The 22014-nt window shown below is 43.0% G+C and overlaps 1 protein-coding gene across 6 annotated transcripts in view; it reads right to left on the bottom strand.

Annotated features, from left to right (window-relative positions):
- Positions 1-3107: 3107 nt before the first annotated feature.
- grin2ca (glutamate receptor, ionotropic, N-methyl D-aspartate 2Ca) overlaps positions 3108-22014 on the bottom strand; it is a 40820-nt gene continuing 21913 nt past the window's right edge. For 4 of the 6 annotated variants that reach the window (XM_077618290.1, XM_077618289.1, XM_077618287.1 and 1 more), the window contains 11 exons: positions 17249-17850; positions 14166-14280; positions 11406-11617; positions 9932-10100; positions 8746-8899; positions 8519-8644; positions 7808-8037; positions 6785-6945; positions 6525-6712; positions 6201-6433; positions 3108-5309 (listed from right to left, as the gene is read on the bottom strand). In XM_077618290.1, the coding sequence (XP_077474416.1) occupies positions 3738-5309; positions 6201-6433; positions 6525-6712; positions 6785-6945; positions 7808-8037; positions 8519-8644; positions 8746-8899; positions 9932-10100; positions 11406-11617; positions 14166-14280; positions 17249-17850 (3762 nt within the window). In that variant the 3' untranslated portion in view covers positions 3108-3737. Of the gene's footprint in view, positions 5310-6200; positions 6434-6524; positions 6713-6784; positions 6946-7807; positions 8038-8518; positions 8645-8745; positions 8900-9931; positions 10101-11405; positions 11618-14165; positions 14281-17248; positions 17851-18318; positions 18454-22014 lie in introns of those variants that run through there. The other 2 variants (XM_077618292.1, XM_077618288.1) reach the window with 2 other exon arrangements.

Below are 22014 nucleotides of genomic sequence, written 5' to 3'. Positions count from 1 at the left end.
CGCCAGGAATCGAACCGCACTTGCCTGCATGGCAGTCAGGCAAACAAGCCTCTACACCACAGTGTCCTCACTATACCTGCAAGCAAGGACGCGCAATACAGAAAATGAATGAACAATTTTCTATAAAAAAAATAAAAAGACTAAGTCTTTTCCTTAAATAAAAATAACCATTTATGTAGTAAGGCTTTGAAAGTAAATGACACAAACGCCATTTCAGGAGCACGACAGCTGCCTCCCGCCCTTACTATACATGGTCGTTTTTTAAAGAAAAAAAGCCTTACTATACATAGTCATTCTTTAAGAAAAAAAGCCTTAATATACATGATCATCTTTTAAGAAAAAAGCCTTACTTGACATGGTCATCTTTTAAGAAAAAAGCCTTACTTGACATGGTCATCTTTTATGAAAAAAGCCTTACTATACATGGTCATTTTTTAAGAAAAAAAGCCTTACTATACATGGTCATCTTTTATGAAAAAAGCCTTACTATACATGGTCATTTTTAAGAAAAAAAGCCTTACTGTACATGGTCATCTTTTAAGAAAAAAGCCTTACTATACATGGTCATCTTTTAAGAAAAAAAGCCTTACTATACAAGGTCTTTTTTTTTTTTAGAAAAAAGCCTTACTATACATGGTCGTTTTTGAAGAAAAAAAGCCTTACTATACATGGTCATTTTTTTTAAGAAAAAAGCCTTACTATACATGGTCGTTCTTTAAGTTAAAAAGCCGTTCTATACATGGACATCTTTTATGAAAAAAGCCTTACTATACATGGTCTATTTGTTTTAAAAGAAAAAAAAGCCTTAGTATATGTTTTCTTTTTTTGTAATGAATAAAAGCCTTTCTACACATGGTCTATTTTTTCAATAAGAAAAAGCCTTACTATACAGGGCTTCGAGGAGTCTTAAAAACACACAAATCTACACTAAAATTGATAATTTTCCCCAAAATGCCCGATTGTTTGTTCAGAATGGCTTTTTGAAACATCTTTTGGTCCATCTATTATAGACTTCCCTGGGAAATTCCATGCTGCTAAATGAAACTGCGTTTGCGAGCTGAATTTTTTAAAGCGACAATTAATTTGGCTTCCGTCTAATGACGCAAAAATGAAGCAATTTCCCAAAAGGAGGCGCGGTTGCGTTTTCCTTAACCTTGGCTTGTCCAGCGTCTCATTAGCAGGAGAGCGGGAATATCGGTGCTTAATGACGGGGGCGTCCTCCTCCGATGGCGCGGTGGTGATGAGATGGGGGAGGAAGGGACAAGCCCATTAAAACTCGCGCTGCCCTTGTGGACGCTCGCAAGGAAAAGGGAGATTAAGGATAGGATGAAGAAGAAGAAGAGCGATGAAGGTCAACAAGGAGTTGAGTTCAGTCGTGTTATTTCATCAAACGTCGACTTGGACATCTTAACTCATTGAAAGCGATGAACAAGGGGGCCTTTAAAAATGAGCTGGTTTTACATTGACAACCTATTAATTGTCAAATGACCACTTACAACAGTCAAATTAAGGGAAAAGAACAATAAGATTCCTACTTTTTCCAAATATTGGGCAGGTTATGACTTAGAAAATAGTTGGCTACTCTGGGAATTATTAAAATTTGGGTGTTTTGGGACTTAGAAAAAATGGCCGCGTTGGGAGTAAATTTTTTTTTGACAAGTTGACAAGTTCATTTTCCCAGCCTTAATTGTTACGTTAAGAGGTCACTATCTCACAAAGAAAAGGTAACAATACTATTTTAACAAAAAAGAAAATTTCAAAATCAAAGATGATCCGAAGAATTCCTTCATATGCCAGATACGCATTTTGGATTGGACAAAAATACTGTCCGCGAAAACACATTCTTGTTTGTCATTTTTTAAGAAAAAAGCCTTACTATACATGATCATTTTTTAAGAAAAAAAAGCCTTACTATACCTGGTCATTTTTTTAAAAAGGCCTTACTATACATGGTCATTTTTTAAGAAAAAAGCCTTACTATACATGGTCATTTTTTAAGAAAAAAGCCTTACTATACATGGTCATCTTTTAAGAAAAAAGCCTTACTATACATGGTCATTTTTTAAAGAAAAAAGCCTTACTATACATGGTCATTTTTTAAGAAAAAAGCCTTACTATACCTGGTCATTTTTTTAAAAAAGGCCTTACTATACATGGTCATTTTTTAAGAAAAAAGCCTTACTATACATGGTCATTTTTTAAAGAAAAAAAAGCCTTACTATACATGGTCATCTTTTAAGAAAAAAGCCTTACTATACATGGTCATTTTTTAAGAAAAAAGCCTTACTATACATGGTCATTTTTTTAAGAAAAAGACAAAAATATTGTCTGCAAAAACACATTCTTGTTTGTCAAGTGCAAAAAAAATGCAAATTTTGAAGGCAGACATTCCCAAAAACGAAGTTCAAGCAAGTCAAAGCAACTCCGCAGGAGTCCACACATCACCGCGGTAGAGCTAATGAGGGGTCACATTCAGTGTGTGTGTGTGTGTGTGTGTGTGTGTGTGTGTGTACATGCAAATGTGGATGTGAGCCAACAGGGAGTCAAGCAGGTGTTTTGATTAAACACCTAACTAACACCATGTCTGCACGAAAGCCCGCGGGGGAGACAAAGTTCAGTCAAAACTTTTCATTCTTAAAAGTCCAACCATCCTTCCAGATGTCTTGGCGCCAAGCCCAGCTGACTTTGTGCAGAAAATTGCAAAGCCCTTTAAAAAGGCCAGCTCCAAGAAAAATGGCCACTTTTGGGTGTCTTTTAAAAGCAAAGGCCTTCGAGACTTTTTAGTGGGTCACCTAATATTAGAGATGATTGTACAATATATCGCAGCGTGAAATTGGCTTTGGGGGCTGAGGGTTTGAAAATGTTCCATGATGCTCAAAAAAGGGTCAAAAATATACAAAAAAAACAACGTGAAAGTGTATTTTTGGGTACTGATTCTTGAGGCTTTTTCATGAGTCTGTCTGCTAATTATAGATACGCCTACCAAATTTAATGAGGAAATGAAACTGAGATTTCTTTAAAATGGGAGGGGCAGCTGCAGTTAGATGTTTACTTTTCGTGATATAAAGTCATGAGGACAAAAAATAAATTGTCTATTTTAGTGGCTGTGCGAATATTTGGACACTGAGGCAGAGCCATGTCCTTGTTCTTTATTAAAGGGCGGTGTAACATTGGAAATACACATTACACATTTTGATATACGTTCCCCATGGGAGCGGAAGACTGATCGCTATAGTAGTGATGGCAATAAAATGAAACGTAAATTCATCTTAGAAAAGTAAAAGATAAACAAATGTTAAGTTATATATTCATATCTATATACCAATATATGTACTATATATACAGAGGTACCCTGACGTATGAGTCCAACTCAAGTCATTACATAAATTTATCCTACGGCAAATAACTAACTGAATCCGTTTCAGACCCCATTGATTCGTAAAAATAGGACAATATTGTTTTAAGTAGTGAATTGCAGCAATGTCGCACAAAATATAAAACAATCAAAACAATAAACAATAAAAAAAACAAGCGATGCTAATAACCTCATAAGTCAAGGTACAACTGTATCAGTATTTAAAAAAGACAGAGAGGTTAACTTGTTAAATGCTTATTAAGCGTTTCTTCCTGGTTTGTCCCAGTGGTTAGTCAGTGTCTTGTTTTTTTATTGCACTGAGAACTGAGAGGCGACCTCTCAAAATACACTGTCGGTGGTCACTGTTTTTTTTTTTGCTTCTTCAAACCTCCGACTCCAGGCTGGAGACCCTCCCCCAGGGTTTTGGCACAAACGGACTGTTCACCCGGCGCGCCACCAACACCTGCCGGCGTTCCCTGCCCGCCGATACGGGCTTATCCCGCTCGGCCCCAAACATACTGTTCTGGTAGGCCACGGGCCTGGTGGCGGGGTGGTCCGGGCAGTGGGTGGCGCACGGGAACAGGTGGCACATGTTTTTGGAGCTGTCGTAGAACTGGCATGGGGGCGGCGCCACGTAGACCGGCATGTCCGAGTAGGAGTTCAGATAGGTGGAGTAGTGTCTGTGCACCAACGTGGAGGAAGACCGGCGCAGGGCGGCGGGGTTCTGCAGAATGGCCTCCCGGTACGACGGCAGCCGAGTGGGGTCGGTGTACTTGAGTTTCTGCTTGTAAGGGTAGGAACCCATATGGGCCGGGTCTAAATAGGCGGGCTCGGCAGCCAGAGATTGGCAGGCAAGATTGTGGCCCAGGCTGCCGTAAAGCTTGTGGGACTTGGCGTTAGCCGGCACCACCACCCGTGGGAACAGGTCGGGCATATCCGCCCGGGGCGACGTCGAGGTGGAGGGTTTGGTCTCATCCACCTGCCGGAAGCGCTCGTTGCTCCAGGTGGCTTTGAGGAAAGAGGCTCTGCGGTTGAGTTTATCCTTCCCTAGCAGGGGTACGTCATCCATCTCGGGTTCAAGGTAAGACTTCATGCAAGAGTTGCAGCTGGCGACGGCACTCGGGTAGTGTCCCTGTGTGGCGCAAGGGTAGTGTCCTGGGACGGGGTCCGGGCCGTGGTTTTTCATCAGCTGGTTGGCCCTGAGTTCAGCCAGGCAGGATCGCGGCTCGTCGTAGTCGGCCCTCGATCTCGGCTCTGGGACGTCAAACACGTAGCTGCGCCTCCGCCGGCCCCCGCAGTCAGGAGGGTAGCTCAGCTTCCTTCTCAGGGGGGGCTTATGCTCAACGTAGACATTGGGCACGTGGATTTCCCGGTAGGTGATGAAGGGGGACGCCAGGTGCCGCGTGGGATTCTCCACATAGAGACGCCCAGGGTGGTGAGGCTGGGCGGTGGGCGACACATCGGGCATGGCGAGGTGGGGGCTACTCAGGCTGGAAATGGGCAGCGTCCTCTCTAAGAGGTTGTTGCGGGCCGGCAGTGTGTAACGCATGGGGCTGGGCCTAGTAACCACCCGCGGTTTGTCCAAGAGCGGTTGAGCGGCGCCGTCCCCGTAGTGGATGGGGTAAGTCGGGGTTCGGCTCCTAACCGGGTAGGGCGAGTGGTTGTCGGTAATGCTGGAGATGTAAGGAAGGCGGCAGTGTGCCATGTCTGCGCCCGTGGACACGCGAGCTGGGTGCCCGGCACGGGTGGTGTCGGCGGCTCTTCGATTCCAACTCTCCAGGGTCTTGGTGGCGCTGTCCAGGGAGTTCTCAACTCGGGCAGAGGACACCATGTCCTTGGCGGTCTTTAGCATCTTTAGCATGTTAGCCTGCGAGTAGTTGCTGGTGAGGTCGGGACTCTGGATGCTGCCGTTGCGATCTGTGTGTTCCACACCGTTGAAGCAGCTATATATGCCCTGCACACACAAAATAACACAGCTTTTATAACATTTTAGTTTGACGGCCAAAACCCCAAACCTGTCTGAACTGAACCACTACAGATTTTGTTCGATCTATACGGTCCTCCTTTTTCTGGCATCTAGTCCTTTTGTTTTATCCTGTGATTTCCAGGACTGAGGTGTCCATTCCAAAGTCCTCAAGTCCAACCCAACCTTAGACCATCGAGTCACTAGATTCTAGTGTCATTCTATCCAGTTCAATTCAATCCCATCCTACATACACAGTTATGTCCAGTCTTTACTTGGCTGTCCAGTAGAATAAATTACTCACATGCTAGCATGACTTGACTGCCACCTGTGTGAGTTTGACTATGAAACAAATTCAGCATCCGATTTAAGCAGGGGACGGCGAGATATATCACGTCCCTGACGTGGTGTCAAAAGTAGCTGTACTAAGCGTTGAAAACCAGGCAAACACTTCGGTAAAAGTGAGACAAAAATGACAAAAACGATGCCGTCAGATGCTGATGGTCGCATTTCTTCATATGAGCTCCTCACCGCCTCGCGCATAAACCCATTCGCGTACACAAGCGTACGTTTGTTAATAGGGCAATTTAAATGCAGGTGCTGCCGGATCACAAGCGCCTGCAATATTTCAGTTCAAGTTATTTTATTGCTTGCATCTGGCTTTATTCCACTTTGTTTTTGTTTTTTTGTAGCTTGTTTGGCCTGTTGTCAACTGCACTGCGACGCTTCCCATGAAAGAGTTGATCACACATTTCATTTTACACAGTAAAGGGGACAGACCAAGGGTCTTTTGGTGCCTCTAACACAAATAGGCCGTATATTTAGAGTGCTCTTTTTTAGACTTTCTAGCATTACACGAGGGTGACGATGTCCACAACGTACCCTGCTGATGGCCAAGAGGAAGTCGAGGCGTTCCGATTTTCGCACCGAGTGTCGCAGCTTCCAGTAGAGCAGGTGCTCCCAAGCAAACACTAGCAAGCTCAAACCCATGGCCACCAAAAGCATGTAGAAGACACCCGCCATATTGTCAATGTCCAGCTTGCTGCTCATCACCTCCTTCTTCTCATTGCGGCAGATGCCCGTCAGCCACACTGTCTGCAGCTTCTGAGTGTCGCCTGACACAAAAGACAAAATCAATGTCAGTATTGGTTGAGTACGCTCAATCTCCGCATACGTTTTGCAGGATCTCCAGATTCTCCATCTTACCATCGGCCAGGAACTGAAGCAGCGCGAGGTCAATGGGTCTTTTCCATCGAGAGTCCTTCTGCAACGCGATGCCGTATCCTGTGGTTGCGAAGACTTTGCCACTGCCGATGGTCACCAGTTTACAGCCCTCGTCTTTTCCCGCCATGTAGTTGAGCACGGCCGCGTCGTAGATGAAGGCGTCCAGCTTTCTGAAATGGAAAAGAAAAGAATGGTAGAGTTGACAGTGTTTTTTTGTGTTCCTTGCTGGTCCTGACGCCTACCCGGTCTTGAGGCTGTTGAGGGCGTCCTCGACCCCTTTTTGGTTGTACTTGACCATGTGCGAGTGCATCTCTGGGTAGTTGCTGCGGATGTTTCGTTCTGTGCTGCCGTTGGGGACCGTGCCAAAGCGGAATGGAGGGTACTGCTCCTGAGGTTTCTGGAACTAGAAGGCAGAGGTAGGACCTATTGGTCTTTAAAGAAGATTGGGGTTTTAATGTAGAGTTCTAAGATTAGGCTAAGGTTGCAAACAAAGGTTTATTCGTAAACTATGGGTTAGTGTTTTAGGACAGGGTTATGGATGATGGTTAACAGCTAGCCAGGGGGAGAAATAGTATTTTGAAAATTGTCTGTGTTGGGAGGTAAGGAGTTAAAGCTAGTATTAAGAGTTTGACAGCCTCCATTAGAGTTTCTAAGTAGGGGGTTAGTTATCCCAGGGTGAGAATCTCAAGTCAGTGTTTCAAAGTTTTGGCTGAAGATGATGTTACTGTTTCAAATTAGGCTTTGAGTCAATGTTTGCATTCCAAATTAATGGTTTAAAACTCGAGGCATTGTTTTAATCAAGACAAATTAGGGTTTAAAACCAGGATTACATTGTCGAAGTATGATTTTCAAGGCCAGAGGACCAATAAGTTGTCCCAGAAAATGAAAGTCACTTGAACAAAGATTTTATATCGGGCAATATAGCAAAAAAAATAGGCTGTATGACAAAGCAGTTGACCTAAAAAGGTGAGTGTTTGTTATTCCCCTGGAGGCTTCTTTCTTTTTTCTCTCTTGTCACACAAAGTGACTCTACAAATATTTCTATGACAGTTTATGTATGGGTGTGTATTTGCTCCTCAGGGATGCAGCTCATCATGAGCACAATCCGATACAAGGTCACATTTGCATATTTTACACCTGCAAACACAGCGGTAAGGCGGGGGTACAGTGCTGTGGGTTGTACATCTGGACAAACAGCCGCTCGCCTCACATCCAGACTTGGAAGAAAACTTTGCCGGAGGAGCGGCGGCATAACGGTGCGCTACCTTCTTGTCGCTCAGTCCGGAAACGGTGTCGATGTACTGCTCCTGGATCATGAAAGCGGCCAAATTGGCCGTGTAGGACGCCAGAAAGATGACAGCGAAGAAAGCCCACACCAGCACCATGATCTTACTGGTGGTCCCCTTGGGGTTCTCGATTGGCACAGAGTTGTTGAACACGATTCCCCACAGGAGCCACACCGACTTGCCGATGGTGAACGTGGGACCCCCGGGGTCTGCGGATGAGATGGCTGCATTTTAACAACAGACAAACAACCTGAGGAAAGGTTAAGGCCAGCGTGATGAGTGCGCTTTCTCTATTCAATAACAAATAGTAGAATGATAAAAATATACAAAGATAGTTTGCCAGTACAGTTCAGTTGTATTTAACTTTAACTACAATGACATCTTTTGATTGTAAAATATATTTTCATAGAATATACGTAACTTTTGTGTCCTGTATGATGACATTTATTTCTAATCCGTTTAGATGAGCAATTTTAATTCTGTTGCAGTGCTTTTTCTAAACTAATTTCCAATCTATTTCCAAATGCACAGTGTTTTAATTTGGGTCATTCCATTTGTACTTGGACAGTGAAACCATTAAGCATCTGTGTTTGAGGACAGTCAGCGCCGACATGAAAGTCCATTTCTTATCTATTGATTTTTGTACGTGTGCTTGATGACTTGAGGAGGACGATGAGAAGGACGACCCACCTTTCGCCGTGATCAGGCTGCGGTTGTAGCCCACCGGGCTGCAGTATTCAAAGACAAACACTGTAATGGCGACCACGGTCAGACACATGACGAACATCATCACCCACACGGCGGGACTATACGGCTCTGTAAGGGCAAAACCATAGTGAACATCAGTGTTACAATATATGAAACGGATACTAAATGATGGAAAAACAACTCAAAAGAATGAACTATATTTTCCTGACCTAAGAAGGCAGATGGCGAGACAGTGCCGTTACTCCTAGCCACCATGACGCTGATCCCCGTCTCCACAAACGGTACCGAGAAGTCAATAATCTCGGAACGTTCTTCGTTTATGGTCAGCGAACCGATGGCCATGTCTGCACGCTTGTAGAACACCTGTGAGAAATTTGCTCTTTTCACGGATTATGTCATTTCAGACTTTCTGACTGTCCGTCAGATCCGGTCTGTTCTCTCACTTTTACTTTTTAACCTCTGTATTGCAAGGCAACGCTTAATCCCCAATCCAAGCAGAGGATATAGCATAAAATCCCTTTCTCTCAGTTATGTAAAGTGTCTGCCTGGCAAAATGTGAGCACAGTAGAAAATAATCGGTGATTATGTTGTGCAACAATGTTGTGTAAATAATTACAATGCATAAGGCAAATACAATCTGTAGTACCTAATCACAGGTTTTAACACATTGTTCGCCATTGGCAGTGATACTAGGTATCCAATGTATTGTGAACTAGGAGGGATGGCAGTCAAATTGGGTTGACATCTCTCACCGTCAAGGTTGGTGAATGAGTAAATAAAAGGATATTTGAAATGTTTAGCGATATCACAAAACGATCCATAAAACTGGGTTGTGGGTGGTTAATTCTGAACAACATGCTCACACTCTTGTTATATTTACCATCTTAAAAAGGTTGAACTTTTAAATCAATGGTTTATATAAGTCAACTTTGTTCTTATATGTCTCAAAATCCTGAACTCAGTGTTGAGTAGACTTTTTATACGTATTTTTAAAGATGTTTGTTTGCAAGAACTACCATATTTTCCAACTATAAAACACACTCCTAAATTTTACAAGAAAACTGTTTTTAGTCATATATAAGCCACACTGGACTATAAACCACAGGCGTCCATATTGTACTCTGTGACATTTATAAAAGAAGACATACAGATCATCAGTGTGTAAAAATACAAAAATAAGACGCACTAGACTAAATACACTGCAGGGTTCAAATCGGGGGAAAAATAGGATCTTATTGTTATACAGTTACAATAAGTTACAGTCGGAAACACGGCAATAGAAATAATTTTGGGCATTTTTAAACTTATGTGAATTGAGGAGCTTCATTTTGACATTGGCAGCACCCTATCGTGGAATCAATGGTAAAAGATAAAACAAGGGAACAGATGGCTTACCTCGCCAATCATGCCGTTCCAGATGCCGCGCACCAGTTTGCCGTGCTTCCCGTTGGTGACGAGGTAGAGGTCGTAGGAGAACTTGATGTTCCGCGACAGCTTCTTGAGGATATCAATACAGAAGCCCTTGCAGCACAGTTTGGTGTACGGCTCCGTGTGGCCCACGATGCTGCAGCACAGCGGGATGGAAACCGCGTCAGTCCCGAGGAATGACGCTGGTCGCCAGCGGGACATATTTTTGCTCTCTAGTCGATTGATCGCAACATGCGTGACTGCTTCGCTTTATCGACCTCGGCTGTTTTTTTCTCACCTTCAAATCGACGCGATAAACAGATGCGACTGACAACGTGCAATCCTTAGCCTAAGTTTGAAAACATCATTTTCAAAAAAGCTAATTATATTAAATTTGTTGGCTCCTGGTAACAGCAATAGACGTCCAATTAATTTTGACTGGGAGAGGCGAATTAATTTACGTCCTACCAGTCAAATTGAATTGGCCGATGAGTTAAGAGTAACTTTTCTTCGATTTTGCAGTTAGTTTTCAATACTGCTTATCCTCACAAGGGTCCAGCCAACAATGGGCACCAGGTGGGGGACACCCTTAATCATGGCCAGCCAATGGCAAGGCACAAGGCAACAAAGGACAACCATTCACACTTAGTGCCAATTTAGAGTGTTCAACCAGCCTACCCTGCTTTCTTTTTAGGATGTTTAAAGACATAATCCAGATTTTCAACTCAAACCAGTTATGAAAAGTCCTGAAAAACCTTGAATTTCACCTGGAACAAAATCCTTTTATGATATGAACCCGATGTCTAGGCCCAAAATCTGTGGGCGCCCTCCCGCTAAGCGCCAGTTCCCCCAGAAAGCCATTTCAGCCTCGAGCGCTCACACCTTTCCCTCTTCAAATGCAAACACGACGCTCGCTCCACTGACTCGTTTCCAGCCCGCGGGCTCCACCGACACCATGTCGGCATTTCTAACCGACGAGCGCCTTTCATGCAAGTCAAGGAACACGACCCCGTTAACGCACGCCGCGATAATGAACGTTCGATCGGGAACGCCCAGCTCTCCGGCCAGCACGTGAGTAATATGACGCCAACGGCAGGGGAAGATGCTCTTCTTCATCTCCAACCTAATGACACTTTCACGTATGGTAAGAAATCCATTAAGACGGGCGTGTTAACGCGACTTAACGCTCGCGGGGACCAGACAGTGATAGCAAATGCTGGTCTCATTTGGACTCTTAATTAGCTGACTGCGTATCCCTGAAGGCCGTTCATCATTGTGGCGTTCCCTGTTGGGGTTTTTGTCATCCGTTTCAGGATGTTTATCAGCAACTTGTTCCATAATTATTAGGAAATGTACTCCCAAGACACTCGGTTTCTTTGAGTGGGGGGATTATCTAATAAACTCAGGGACTGCGCCCGGAAGAGCATTCGGCTTAGAAACAGGCTCTTTTAATTCAACTCACGCTTCGGTTTTGTTGGACTGTCGCCGGCACGGAACAGTGTTGCTGACGCAGGTTCCGGTCTCGGGGTCCACGGCCTCCACGATGACGAAAGGACGCTCCTCTAGCGTGGCCACCGTCAGGTGCCGATAGTCGGACACGGGTTCCAGGTAGGAACCGTAGCGAGGCCACACCGGGTACCTCATCTGCAGGATGCTCATCTCGTACGTCCCCACCTGAGGCAACACGCAAAAGTTTAACATCCTTCCTACGCTGCCTTTTACCACAAATTAAATTCGAGATGCACGTGATCAATGAGGCTTTTTTTGTCAGCCAGCGAGCCGGAGATAAAAATGCTGAGGGTGCGCCTTCCCGCGCGATGCTATTTTATCACAATCTCCAATCTTAATACCCCTATTCCCAATTTTGCCGCCCTCGCCACTGTTATCGCTCATCCTCGCAAGGTCTGCGCGTCGGGACTCGGCCTCCGTTTGCGGACACTTGAGAGGAAATTGATTTTCGGGTCGAGCCGGACGAAGACGGTGCAATTTTATGCACCACGCGACAACCAGTTAGCTAATTCTAATTGCTGTCGGTGGGGGAATTGAGCTGAATACGTAATTAAGGAGCAGCATTGACAGAAGCACCCGAGCACGAAGTCATTTTTCCACGGTCTCTTGCATAATCTTCATGCCGGTAAAACATAACAGCTACTATGTATTGCCCCCTAAATTAAATACTATGGTATTCAATCCCATGATAAAGTACATTTAAATTCAGCACCTTGGACAGCTCTTCAAAACGTGCTTTTTCTAATATGAATGTATTAAAAACACTTACATTTAAACTGCTATTACCAATTTGTATTTTTTTCCCAAGGGATTAAACATGATTGTATTTTTACATTATACATGTATAAATAAAATTAATGAATGAATATAATGTTAATAAAAATGAATTACATTTAAAGGAATAAAACTCACTCAATGCTGCCCCAAGTAACACTAAATTACTAGTTTTTTTGCCCAATTGTGTTCAACTCATTACTTGCCACTGACGGTGATAGACGTCCAATTTTCTAAACTGGATGTGATGAGGTTAAATGTCATTCTAACACTATAACCTAACTCCATCACATTTAGTGTTGTGCTGATGTCAGCATGAAGAATATTCTCATCCTAATTTGACCCTCTAATTACTATTTTGGAGGCAAAGAGTGTACCGTCCCATGCAGACAACTCTCAATGAAAAGAAATTCGTTGTGGGGGGAAAAGGGTGAGCAAACAAACAGTTCTCTGTGGATGTTTGAGGCCGGTCGGAGCCACTGTTTACCTCGGAGCCTCTCAATCGAGTCCGGCTGAATTTCAAAAAGCTGCAAAATATACTGGGTTGAAAATGGTGTCGTCCCTGCGGTTTTCGTTAATTTTGTAATAATATAATGATAAAAATACAATAATGATTAATAATTTAAAAAATACACTAAAATATTGTTAATATTGTGAAAAACGTCAGAAAAAAGACCATATAAATGAAAGAAGATTCCAACTTTTCCATCCCTCTGTGCTTACTCATCCATCTCTGAGATTTTCTACGGAACCCGCTGAACGATGAACACCGTAACGAGGACATTCCGCTGATTTAAGGTTCATTAAAAGACGTGAAGTGTCTAACTCGAGGTGCATGGCTTTAAATTGCTTCAGCAGCGGCGGGAAAACTCGAAAACACCGCCTGGAATGTAATCGCTTACATCATTCATGGAAAACGTGATCTGGATCAGGAGAAGAAATCGATGTGAGGATAAAGAATGAAGAGAAAATGGCCGAGGCATGACAGATAAGCTAAGCGGCACCGTCGTATTCGGTGAAAGTGGTACTGAGTTTTGTTAAGAATCTACTTGAAAGCTTGGGCTGCTTCGCGACGTTGACGACAAGTACAACATTACGTGGCACGCAGTTGAGATTCGCTGACTTGGCCCGCGAAAAGCTGGCTCGACAGGGCACTGTTGCTGACGGCGTTCTATTGTAGGCGGCACTGCTCGTAAATGTCGGGTAATTAATGCTGCAATCAACACGCAAATGTTGACCGTTGTTCAAGCGTTAAGGAGCAGAATGAGCCGTAGATGGATTGATATTCTATTCATCCACGCCTAAGGCATTGTGGGAAATTGATCGTAATAATCTAGGATTCATTGTTGCTTTCCTTTACTCATTGGCTTTGTAACTCTAGTTTGAAAACCTATCTTCAAACGCCAACCCTGAATTTGAAAGCTATTCATTGTGGTCATACTTTTGCATTTCTCTATTAGTGCACACCGTAGTGTCATATTGAAAATTAATAAGGCATTCAAAGTAAAATTAGTCATGGTCAGATGGGTCGATACACCATAATTAACATCCAACAACCTGCGGCTGTTTGTGTTCAAGTCGATTGATGTGTAAACGTGACTTTATGAGTGCTTTCAAAGAGCAATAAATGATTTTAATTTGTATTCAGGAAATGCCACAAATACAGAACAGCAACAAGCGAGTCAACAACTACTTTGTCTCAACTGACTGCATCTATTCACTTAGTTAAAAACCCAAAGGACACCTAAGGACACTTAAGATAAGTCAGCTAGCTGTGTGGTGAATAGTCCCAGGCTGAGATGATACTTCATTAGCAGCTTCAATTGTGCGTGTGCAGCCTCTAACTAGCCTTAATAATGAGCTCGGCGACGGATGAAATCAGCCGCTCTAACGCCGAGCTGACTCGTTCCGAGCGCCTGGGCCGTGGGCGTTTCATTACCTTGTCCCACTGCCTCTCTCGGTCCAGAGTGATGATGTTCATCGCCGGTTTCACCAGGTAGCCGTTGGCGTTGAAGGAGAAGTCGTTGTGCTCCCAGGTTACATTCAGCATGTGCCTGCCAAAAGAAGGGAGAAAGCCCACGGGGGAAGCCAAGTCAGTGAGCCAATAACAAAAAAACAACAACAACAACAACAACACGATGCCAGCTGCTTGCTGTTTAGTATACGGGAGGTAGACCAGATGCCTGACTTATAAAATCGACTTAAGATCAAGGGTGCGAAAACTTAGTATAACTCTGGTCTTTAATCCAGCCAATTACGCATTTACAGTTTCAAATATCACATTTACTAACTCTTTCGAAAAGCTATGAAATTGTGACCGTTTCCAAAAAATTAAAAAGACTCCATTAGTGTCATTTTACATCTAGAAAAGGAATTTGGCACTCAAATTTGGCTCTTCATTTATCATTTCACCATTATTCCATTCAAAACAATACATCAGAGAATGCAGACTTTTTTCACCCGGAAATTCTGGTTGTGACATCACAACCAGAATTCGATTTTTTTTTAAATGCTGAAGCAGGGTCACAAGACAAATAGATCAACTATTCTGATGTAAGGCTGGCAATGTTATTAAATTTAGAAGACTAGTCCCTCTCTTTCATAGGCATCCTTTGATCACTGGTTTTCATCACTTCCACGCCCGTTAAATGAGACCCGCGGTGACGCTCTCGCGCCTCCGACGTGACTCCAGCGGAGGTGATGAAAGTGCTCGTTTTCTGCTGAAAAGCCCCTTCAGTCGGGTAATCTGTGATAATCCAATCGACAAGTTAACAGATTCATTATCCAGACAGGGATGAAGCGGGACACCTGGGGGTTTGTTAATGTTTGATGTGCAAGAATGTAAGACAGTAAAGCCAATCGAAAGAGCTTTGTTCTGTAACTTGACCTTCAATAGGCAGCCGCTCAAATCGGGCCCTCCGCGTTATTTCGAGGGGGATTGCTGCGGAATCAAAGCGTGGGATAATGTTCCGTCGCTTCCCCTGTTTTTTTTTGTTTTTTTTCATCAATGCTTTGGCCTCACACAAAGCCAAGTTGTCTCCCCTGCTGAGATGACACCAGACAAGTGTCCCATTAGCAACGTCATAACTGCCAATGTCCTCAAATAACCTTGTTTGAATATAAAACAATGCATACCTGTCAACCTCTACCGATAACTGCCCTTATAAATGATTATGATTCCCCTTACAAACCCCCAAAAAACCTTACAAACACCGTACGAGTCGTACGGTGTTTGTAAGGTTTTTTGGGGGTTTGTAAGGGGAATCATAATCATTTATAAGGGCAGTTATCGGCAAAGGTTGACAGGTATGACAATGTTTTCTGACAGTCATTATATCGCTGTTACACGCCCCCAAAAAATAACCATTAATACATCAGTACCAGCAAACAAAAACAATAGCCATGTATGTGAAATAAGTAAATTTTCAACCAATTTTAAATCACTCAATTGATTTATTTGTTTATTTTTAAGAATTCATAGGCCAGCCCACACCTGTCTGTCACCCCTAACTCCCCCCACTCCCCCCGTCTCAGAGGCGTGATGAGATGGCAGCGGGTGAGGACACAGTTAGAGGAATGACAGTGCCTATAAATCTAAAGCCGCACCAAAAGCGCAAAAACGTCCCGGATGAATAAATGACCGCCGCGTCTTGAGATGTGAAACGGTCTTTCAAGAAAAGTGGGACGTATTTATGATTTCACCGTGTCAAGCACAATTGACTGATCCCAAAACCTCTCAAATCCGATTTGGACGCAATGTTGCTTGTTTTTTTTATCTATCAATAAATTAGTCACTCTTGTAAAATAGTCACTCGGAGGGGAAAAAGACAGAAGTTGTTGTTCCTTGCCATCACGACAGCCGAACAGATAAATAATGGACCAACCCAAAACCTAAGATGATTTATCTCCCAAAATATATTAACAGCATGTATGGGGAAATATCTTTCCAGACGAAGAAGTCATGTTTTCCTGCTGGAGTCAATCAATTCACTTTGTGACCCTTTTTTGGCCTCGCTCGTGGTCTCATAAACCAATTGAATGCGATTCCATCTCTCTCGATCGCTTGTGTGTGTGTGCAAAGTGATTCAATCCCAACATGCATATGAATGAGTCCTTCCCTGAGAGCATTCCTCAACAGAGCCTCACTCTCAAATTCATGAATGAGTCGCCACATAAATAAAGATTTCATTGCAAATTTATGATTCCAGATTTCCAGCTATTCACATTAGGCTTTACCTCAGTCCAACAGTTTGTATGCAGCCGCACGCTGACAGTCAAAAGAAACGGACGAGAGCGCTTTAGATTGTTTCCCTAAACGGATCTTCATTGCCGAGGCTGTTGATTTTATCAAGGCCTTTGCCGGAGAGTTAAGTGTGATAGCGGAATTTGAATTACGCTGTCAGGCAGCCAGGAGGGACGAAGCTGTGCAGCCAGCGGGGAACAGATGTCTTTGGGGGGAACCTGAACGACTAATACTTTATCCTAGCGAGTTATAGCCATGTCTTTCCAACTATTTTTATTATTATTATTATTATTTTTACAACAAACCTTGGCCGCAGTGAATGCAGGATTTAAATCCAACCAAACAACAACACATTTTCACAAATCTTATGTTTTACAAGTTTAAATAAGATGCTGCTTGTTTTAGCAGAAACATCATTGGTTAATCTGTGGTCCTACATTGGTTGGAACAAAAAACAGGATCCATAGTGGCCCTTGAGGACCAGTTTCGGGAATCCTGATTTAAGGCAACATGGCAAGCAAACCACGCGCTAAATTGCTATTATTGGGATGTCGTTTTTCCTTCTTCCTTGAACTCTATCATCATCCTCATTTTCTTTTAAAGCCAAATGAGGCCAAATGAAGTTCAGATGAATTAGTGGGTTGTTTTTCCTCATCTCAAACTTTGGCCGGGAAAATAATAAGGAAACAGCGATCATAAATTCGACTTTTATCATGCCTGGTTTCATTTTTCCCCATTTTCTAGTAAATCCTGACATTTAAAAAAAATAATGTCCTTACCTGAAAAGTGTGTTGTTGGTAGAAAAAGTCTTGACGGGGTTGTGGCAGTCGTTGTGACCCTCTGGCAAGAAGCCCCTCTGCTTGCGGTAGCTCTGCACACCCATCACTACGATGGCAACGCCATCCCGCACCCGCTTTCTCAAGCTCATCTTCCAGCGGTCGGTGATGATGCTGATGAGCCCCACGGGGAAGCTCTCGGGCGGCGGCATGTCCGGGTTACCCGCCGCCAGGCTGGGGATAATCCAGATGTAGCCCGGCCCCACCAGTCCGGCCTCGGCGGCCATGGTGAAGAGATACTGGGCCTCTTCGTGGGAACAGTAAACTAGGAGCACCTGGGCGTCGATCTGCTGCAGCAGCCGTCGCGCCCGGATGTCGTTGGTGCTGTCTGAGGACATGTCGAACGTCAGAACGTCCTGGAGTTCCCATATGAAATAGCTGGTGTCAATGTAGGCCTTGACATAATCCACGTAGGCTTCGTAGCCTGGGTACAGGCTGGTGATGACCACAAAGTTCTCCCAGTTGTACTCTTCCATCACCTTGAACATGCCGTTGATTTGTTGCTCGATGGACGAGCCTAGCTGCAGGAAATTTGAGCCTTCGCCCTGTGGGAAGAAGCAAACATACATTATAAGGATTTGTAGGGGCTAATTAGGGATTGATTGAGTTATGTTCCTTTTTGGTATAATATTTGTTTATTGTGCCTTTAAAATTGTCATATTTGAGCATTTGGTTAAAAAGACTATGATAATTACTAAGGATAATTACATTTAGAATTCATTAGTTAAAAAGTATAGAGTAGGGTTAGGGTTAGTGAGATAGAAAACATGTTTTATTATTTAGAAATGTTAACGTAAAATTAGTCATGTGACCTATTCTCTGTATTGAGAAATCTAGCCCAAGTTTTTCCAGTCAAATGAAACCGCCTTTTTTGACAATATGACATGAGTTGTATTATGAAGATAGTTATTAAACAGTTTAAATATAACTTTTCCTGTCGTCTGCGTTCAAGACTCCACGTTAAACCGGTTTCAAGAGGTTTTTAATAAATTGCAGACATTAGAAATACACACCTACAGATTTTGCTAATACACAACGATTTTAGAAGATAATCCAATTCATTAGTAAGTTTGACGTTGTTTTAAGGTCGCTGTAATTCCGGGAGGACATAAGGCAGGCTTATCCAGTCCCCTTTCCATATGTGCTCCCTCAAACCCACCTGAATCAAATGAATCTCTCCACAAGCCTGATAATGATCCTGATTATTTGATTCAGCTGTGTTGGACGAGGCAATTGAGGAAAAGAGTCTGGATAGGTGCCCTCAAGGACTGGACATGGTGACTGCTAATAAAAGTTAAGCCCGCTGTGATCTGTACTAAAAGATACTGAAAAATATTCAAGTAAAATACAAACACCTGAAAATCCACTTAACTACAGTCAGGACATCTACTTTGCCGTTAATGCAGTCGGCGCTCATCAACAAGCCAAATAAACACTCAATTTCTGCTCTAATGTTTAGCGAGAACCTCTCTTTCATCTTGTAAGTGATTCTTGGCTGTCCAGACGTGCCTAAGTGCTCCTGGAGATCCAGACCCATTTATCACCTACAGCATGTGCCTCACTTCCCCAGCCAAACAAGGCAATGTCCATATATTTTGCAAATGCAGAGAGATGCCACCATCTGTGTGGCAGGCTTGACTTTTTCATCTGTGACCCTTGGGAGACTACGTTATGTTTTAGCTGAATTTAATATGACAAAAAAAACATCAGGGCTCAACCTACACATAAAGTGTTGACAGAGTTCTTGTTTTCTTATTCAAAAATTGTTGCAAACCTTGCATGTTTCCATTCTCTAAAACAATCATTCAATCGAAAAGTAATACTCTGTGGAGCTCCTTTCATGATTCTTCCGTAACGAGTTTGCTTGTATACTCTGCTTTTTAGCATTTTGATAGGTGGCCAGGTTTCTTTTGCACAGATGGTGCATTACCTTGAAAAAGTTCAAATCTAGCCTTCAGTACATCATGAATACCAAGTCTAAACACCATCTACTTTTAATGTTTAATCCAAATTGTTGCACTCTTGTAGCCCAAGGGTGTCAGACTTGGGTTGGTTCGCGGGCCGCGTTAACGTCAACTCAATTTCATGTGGGCCGGACCATTTTAGAGATAATATTTAGATTTTTTTTAAAATAAATGGATTAAAAGAACTGGATTAAAAACCCTGAATATTCATTTTTATATAGATCTTAAACAATGTTTATTTTAGCTTTTTTTTAAATATATTTTTAGATTTTACAAAATGATTTTTGAACTAAAAACACAGAAAAAATGGATTAAAAAATTACAATTATTGATTTAAAAGGGGGAAGATCCGGAAATTTAATATAAATCTATACTCTTCATTTTAATTTGATCCTAAAACAGAAAGTCGGCACTCATGATTGACTTTCCCGGGCCACACAAAATGATGCGGCGGGCCAGATTTGGCCCCCGGGCCGCCACTTGGACACATGTGCTGTAGCCCAACGTAAGTAAACTCTACTCACAACTTACTAAATAACCTCTCACCCTAGAAACGTTCACTATCATCCAATTAATTTGAACTGGGAGTCATGAAACCCATTGCATATGAGTTCATTTGCTTCATGCCTTTTACTTCAAGTGGATGGCAGTGGATGAGTTAATAACCAATAAACATATTTCAGTCCAATTGGTATCACCTGTTAATGACACATTCATCATCTCCATATGAACCAATTATAAAGGAAATTACAGTGAGTAATAACCGTAATAAGAGTGGCTTTTTTTTCCTCCACCGATTAATTAAATTAAATGCAACTCATGAGGCTTTTTTTGTGCATTTGACTTTCAAGCACATTCCTTCAACTTAGGTAAGTCTGGGACTTCCCTCACGTCTCTTGAACGGTCAGGTTATATAAGCTGCCGGCTGGTCTTGACCTTCTCCTCTCCGGAGGGATGAAAGAATTCTACCGAGCTGTGGTCCTCAAAACTCGGGCAAGAGTGGGGTCAAGTACCCTCGGGACCGCGAGCGGGTCTGTGATCTCGTTCCGCATGGCTCCTCGGTGCCCTTGAGAAGCCGCGTGGTGATGTATGAGCGTCTTATGAGTCCGGACGTCACCGCTAAATCCACCCACTTTCTCTACTCTGCTCGACCTCAGAAAAAAGCCATCTTATTTTCCCTAGTCTATAGAGTGCTACCTTCACTTAAAAGTTTGATTTGATCTGTTCCCAAGCATACGAGTGAGTTTTCTCTCATTTTAAATGAAGTTTCTCGATCCAAATGACTTCAAATGCCACCCATCCATTCTATTTTACAACCCTTCCCTGTAATTTGATTTCTTGGAAGGACGATTTCGCCTAAAATGACCGCAATTTGGGAAGCAGGAACATTATCTCTGCTTTTCATTCATCTTTTCTTAATTAAAACAGGCTGTATTTATAGTTTCAGGCGTGCCAGAACAGTAAATTAATTTTAGTTATCAGTTAAACGCTTGAGTGTAAGGGAGTCGCCACCAGAGGCTGACTGGTTTACATCTGTGTGTATCTGCCAGAGGGGAACAATGCAGTTTATTACCCTCGCGGGTCAGAACACGACTGGTTGTCAGAGTCCAGCTTCTCACACAGTCAGTCAGAGTCAGTTAACAGTCATTTGACTGATAGTCTGCTACAAGACAGCCCCGGGGCATCGCTCCAGGCCACCCGGCGTGCTTTGAATGTGAGCAGGGATCTGCCACCTGCCACTTTTATCCATTCCATTTGATTTTATTGCCGTGACATGACAGGTCTCAACAAGATTGCATTTTTGGGGGGCGGAGGCTGGAAAGGGTTAACTGGCAGGGTTGGAAGCAAATTGTTATGTTTCAGTGCCATTGACAGCGATAGACGGTCAATCCATTTTTTGTGCCGGTTATAATGGATTTGTTGTCTACCTGATTCAACAATGAATCAAGAACATAATGGAAGGGGGTACTCGGACGTTTGGTCGCCGGACGTTTGGTCGCCCGGAAGGTTATTGATAATTACCATTTAAAATTGTTGCTCAAATTCCCTAAATACAAACTGCCAATTATTATTTTGTCATACTTAATGCCCTATTAATTATTAGGCTAAAGAAAAGCTCCAAATTTCCCGTACTTTTATTATGTTTTGTTGGAGAACTTGTTAAGACCCTGACTGACATCCCTTCCTAAGGGGACAACTCATGTACATACAAACTCTTATACACTCACACGTCCGCTCATTGAAAGTGCTCAGGGCCATTGTTGGCTTTGATTGATGCGTAGAACGTGTTGTTTTACCTTGTTTTGTCGCTGGACTTTTGGTCGCCGGTTGTTTGGGTCCGGGCGACCAAACGTCCGGCGACCAAACGTCCGGCGACCAAACGTCCGGCGACCAAACGTCCGGCGACCAAACGTCCGGCGACCAAACGTCCGGCGACCAAACGTCCGGTCATGATGGTGGTGAGAGTTGCTTTTTAACATAATCATTAGTTGTGGTTTAAGTATAAAGTTTCGTGTCGTGTTCGAGAATAAACCAAACTCAGCGAGACAGAAACAAGACCAAGACTCTCACTTGTCAAGTACTGGGACCCTTGCGAGAATTGGAATGTGAAAAGGAAGCGCATAAGTCTAAAAATGTTTCATTGTATCTCCATCCGGACCAAATAAAGCAAGCTATGGACTTTCCAGGTGTCAATAATGCTCGAAATCAACTACTATTTCGCCTCTGAGAAGGAGAGTCATGTTC

The sequence above is a fragment of the Stigmatopora argus genome, chromosome 14 (assembly GCF_051989625.1).
Source record: "Stigmatopora argus isolate UIUO_Sarg chromosome 14, RoL_Sarg_1.0, whole genome shotgun sequence".
NCBI classification, from domain to species: domain Eukaryota; kingdom Metazoa; phylum Chordata; class Actinopteri; order Syngnathiformes; family Syngnathidae; genus Stigmatopora; species Stigmatopora argus.
Note: the sequence above shows the minus strand (reverse complement) of the source record. Positions and strands in the feature narration are given on the sequence as shown.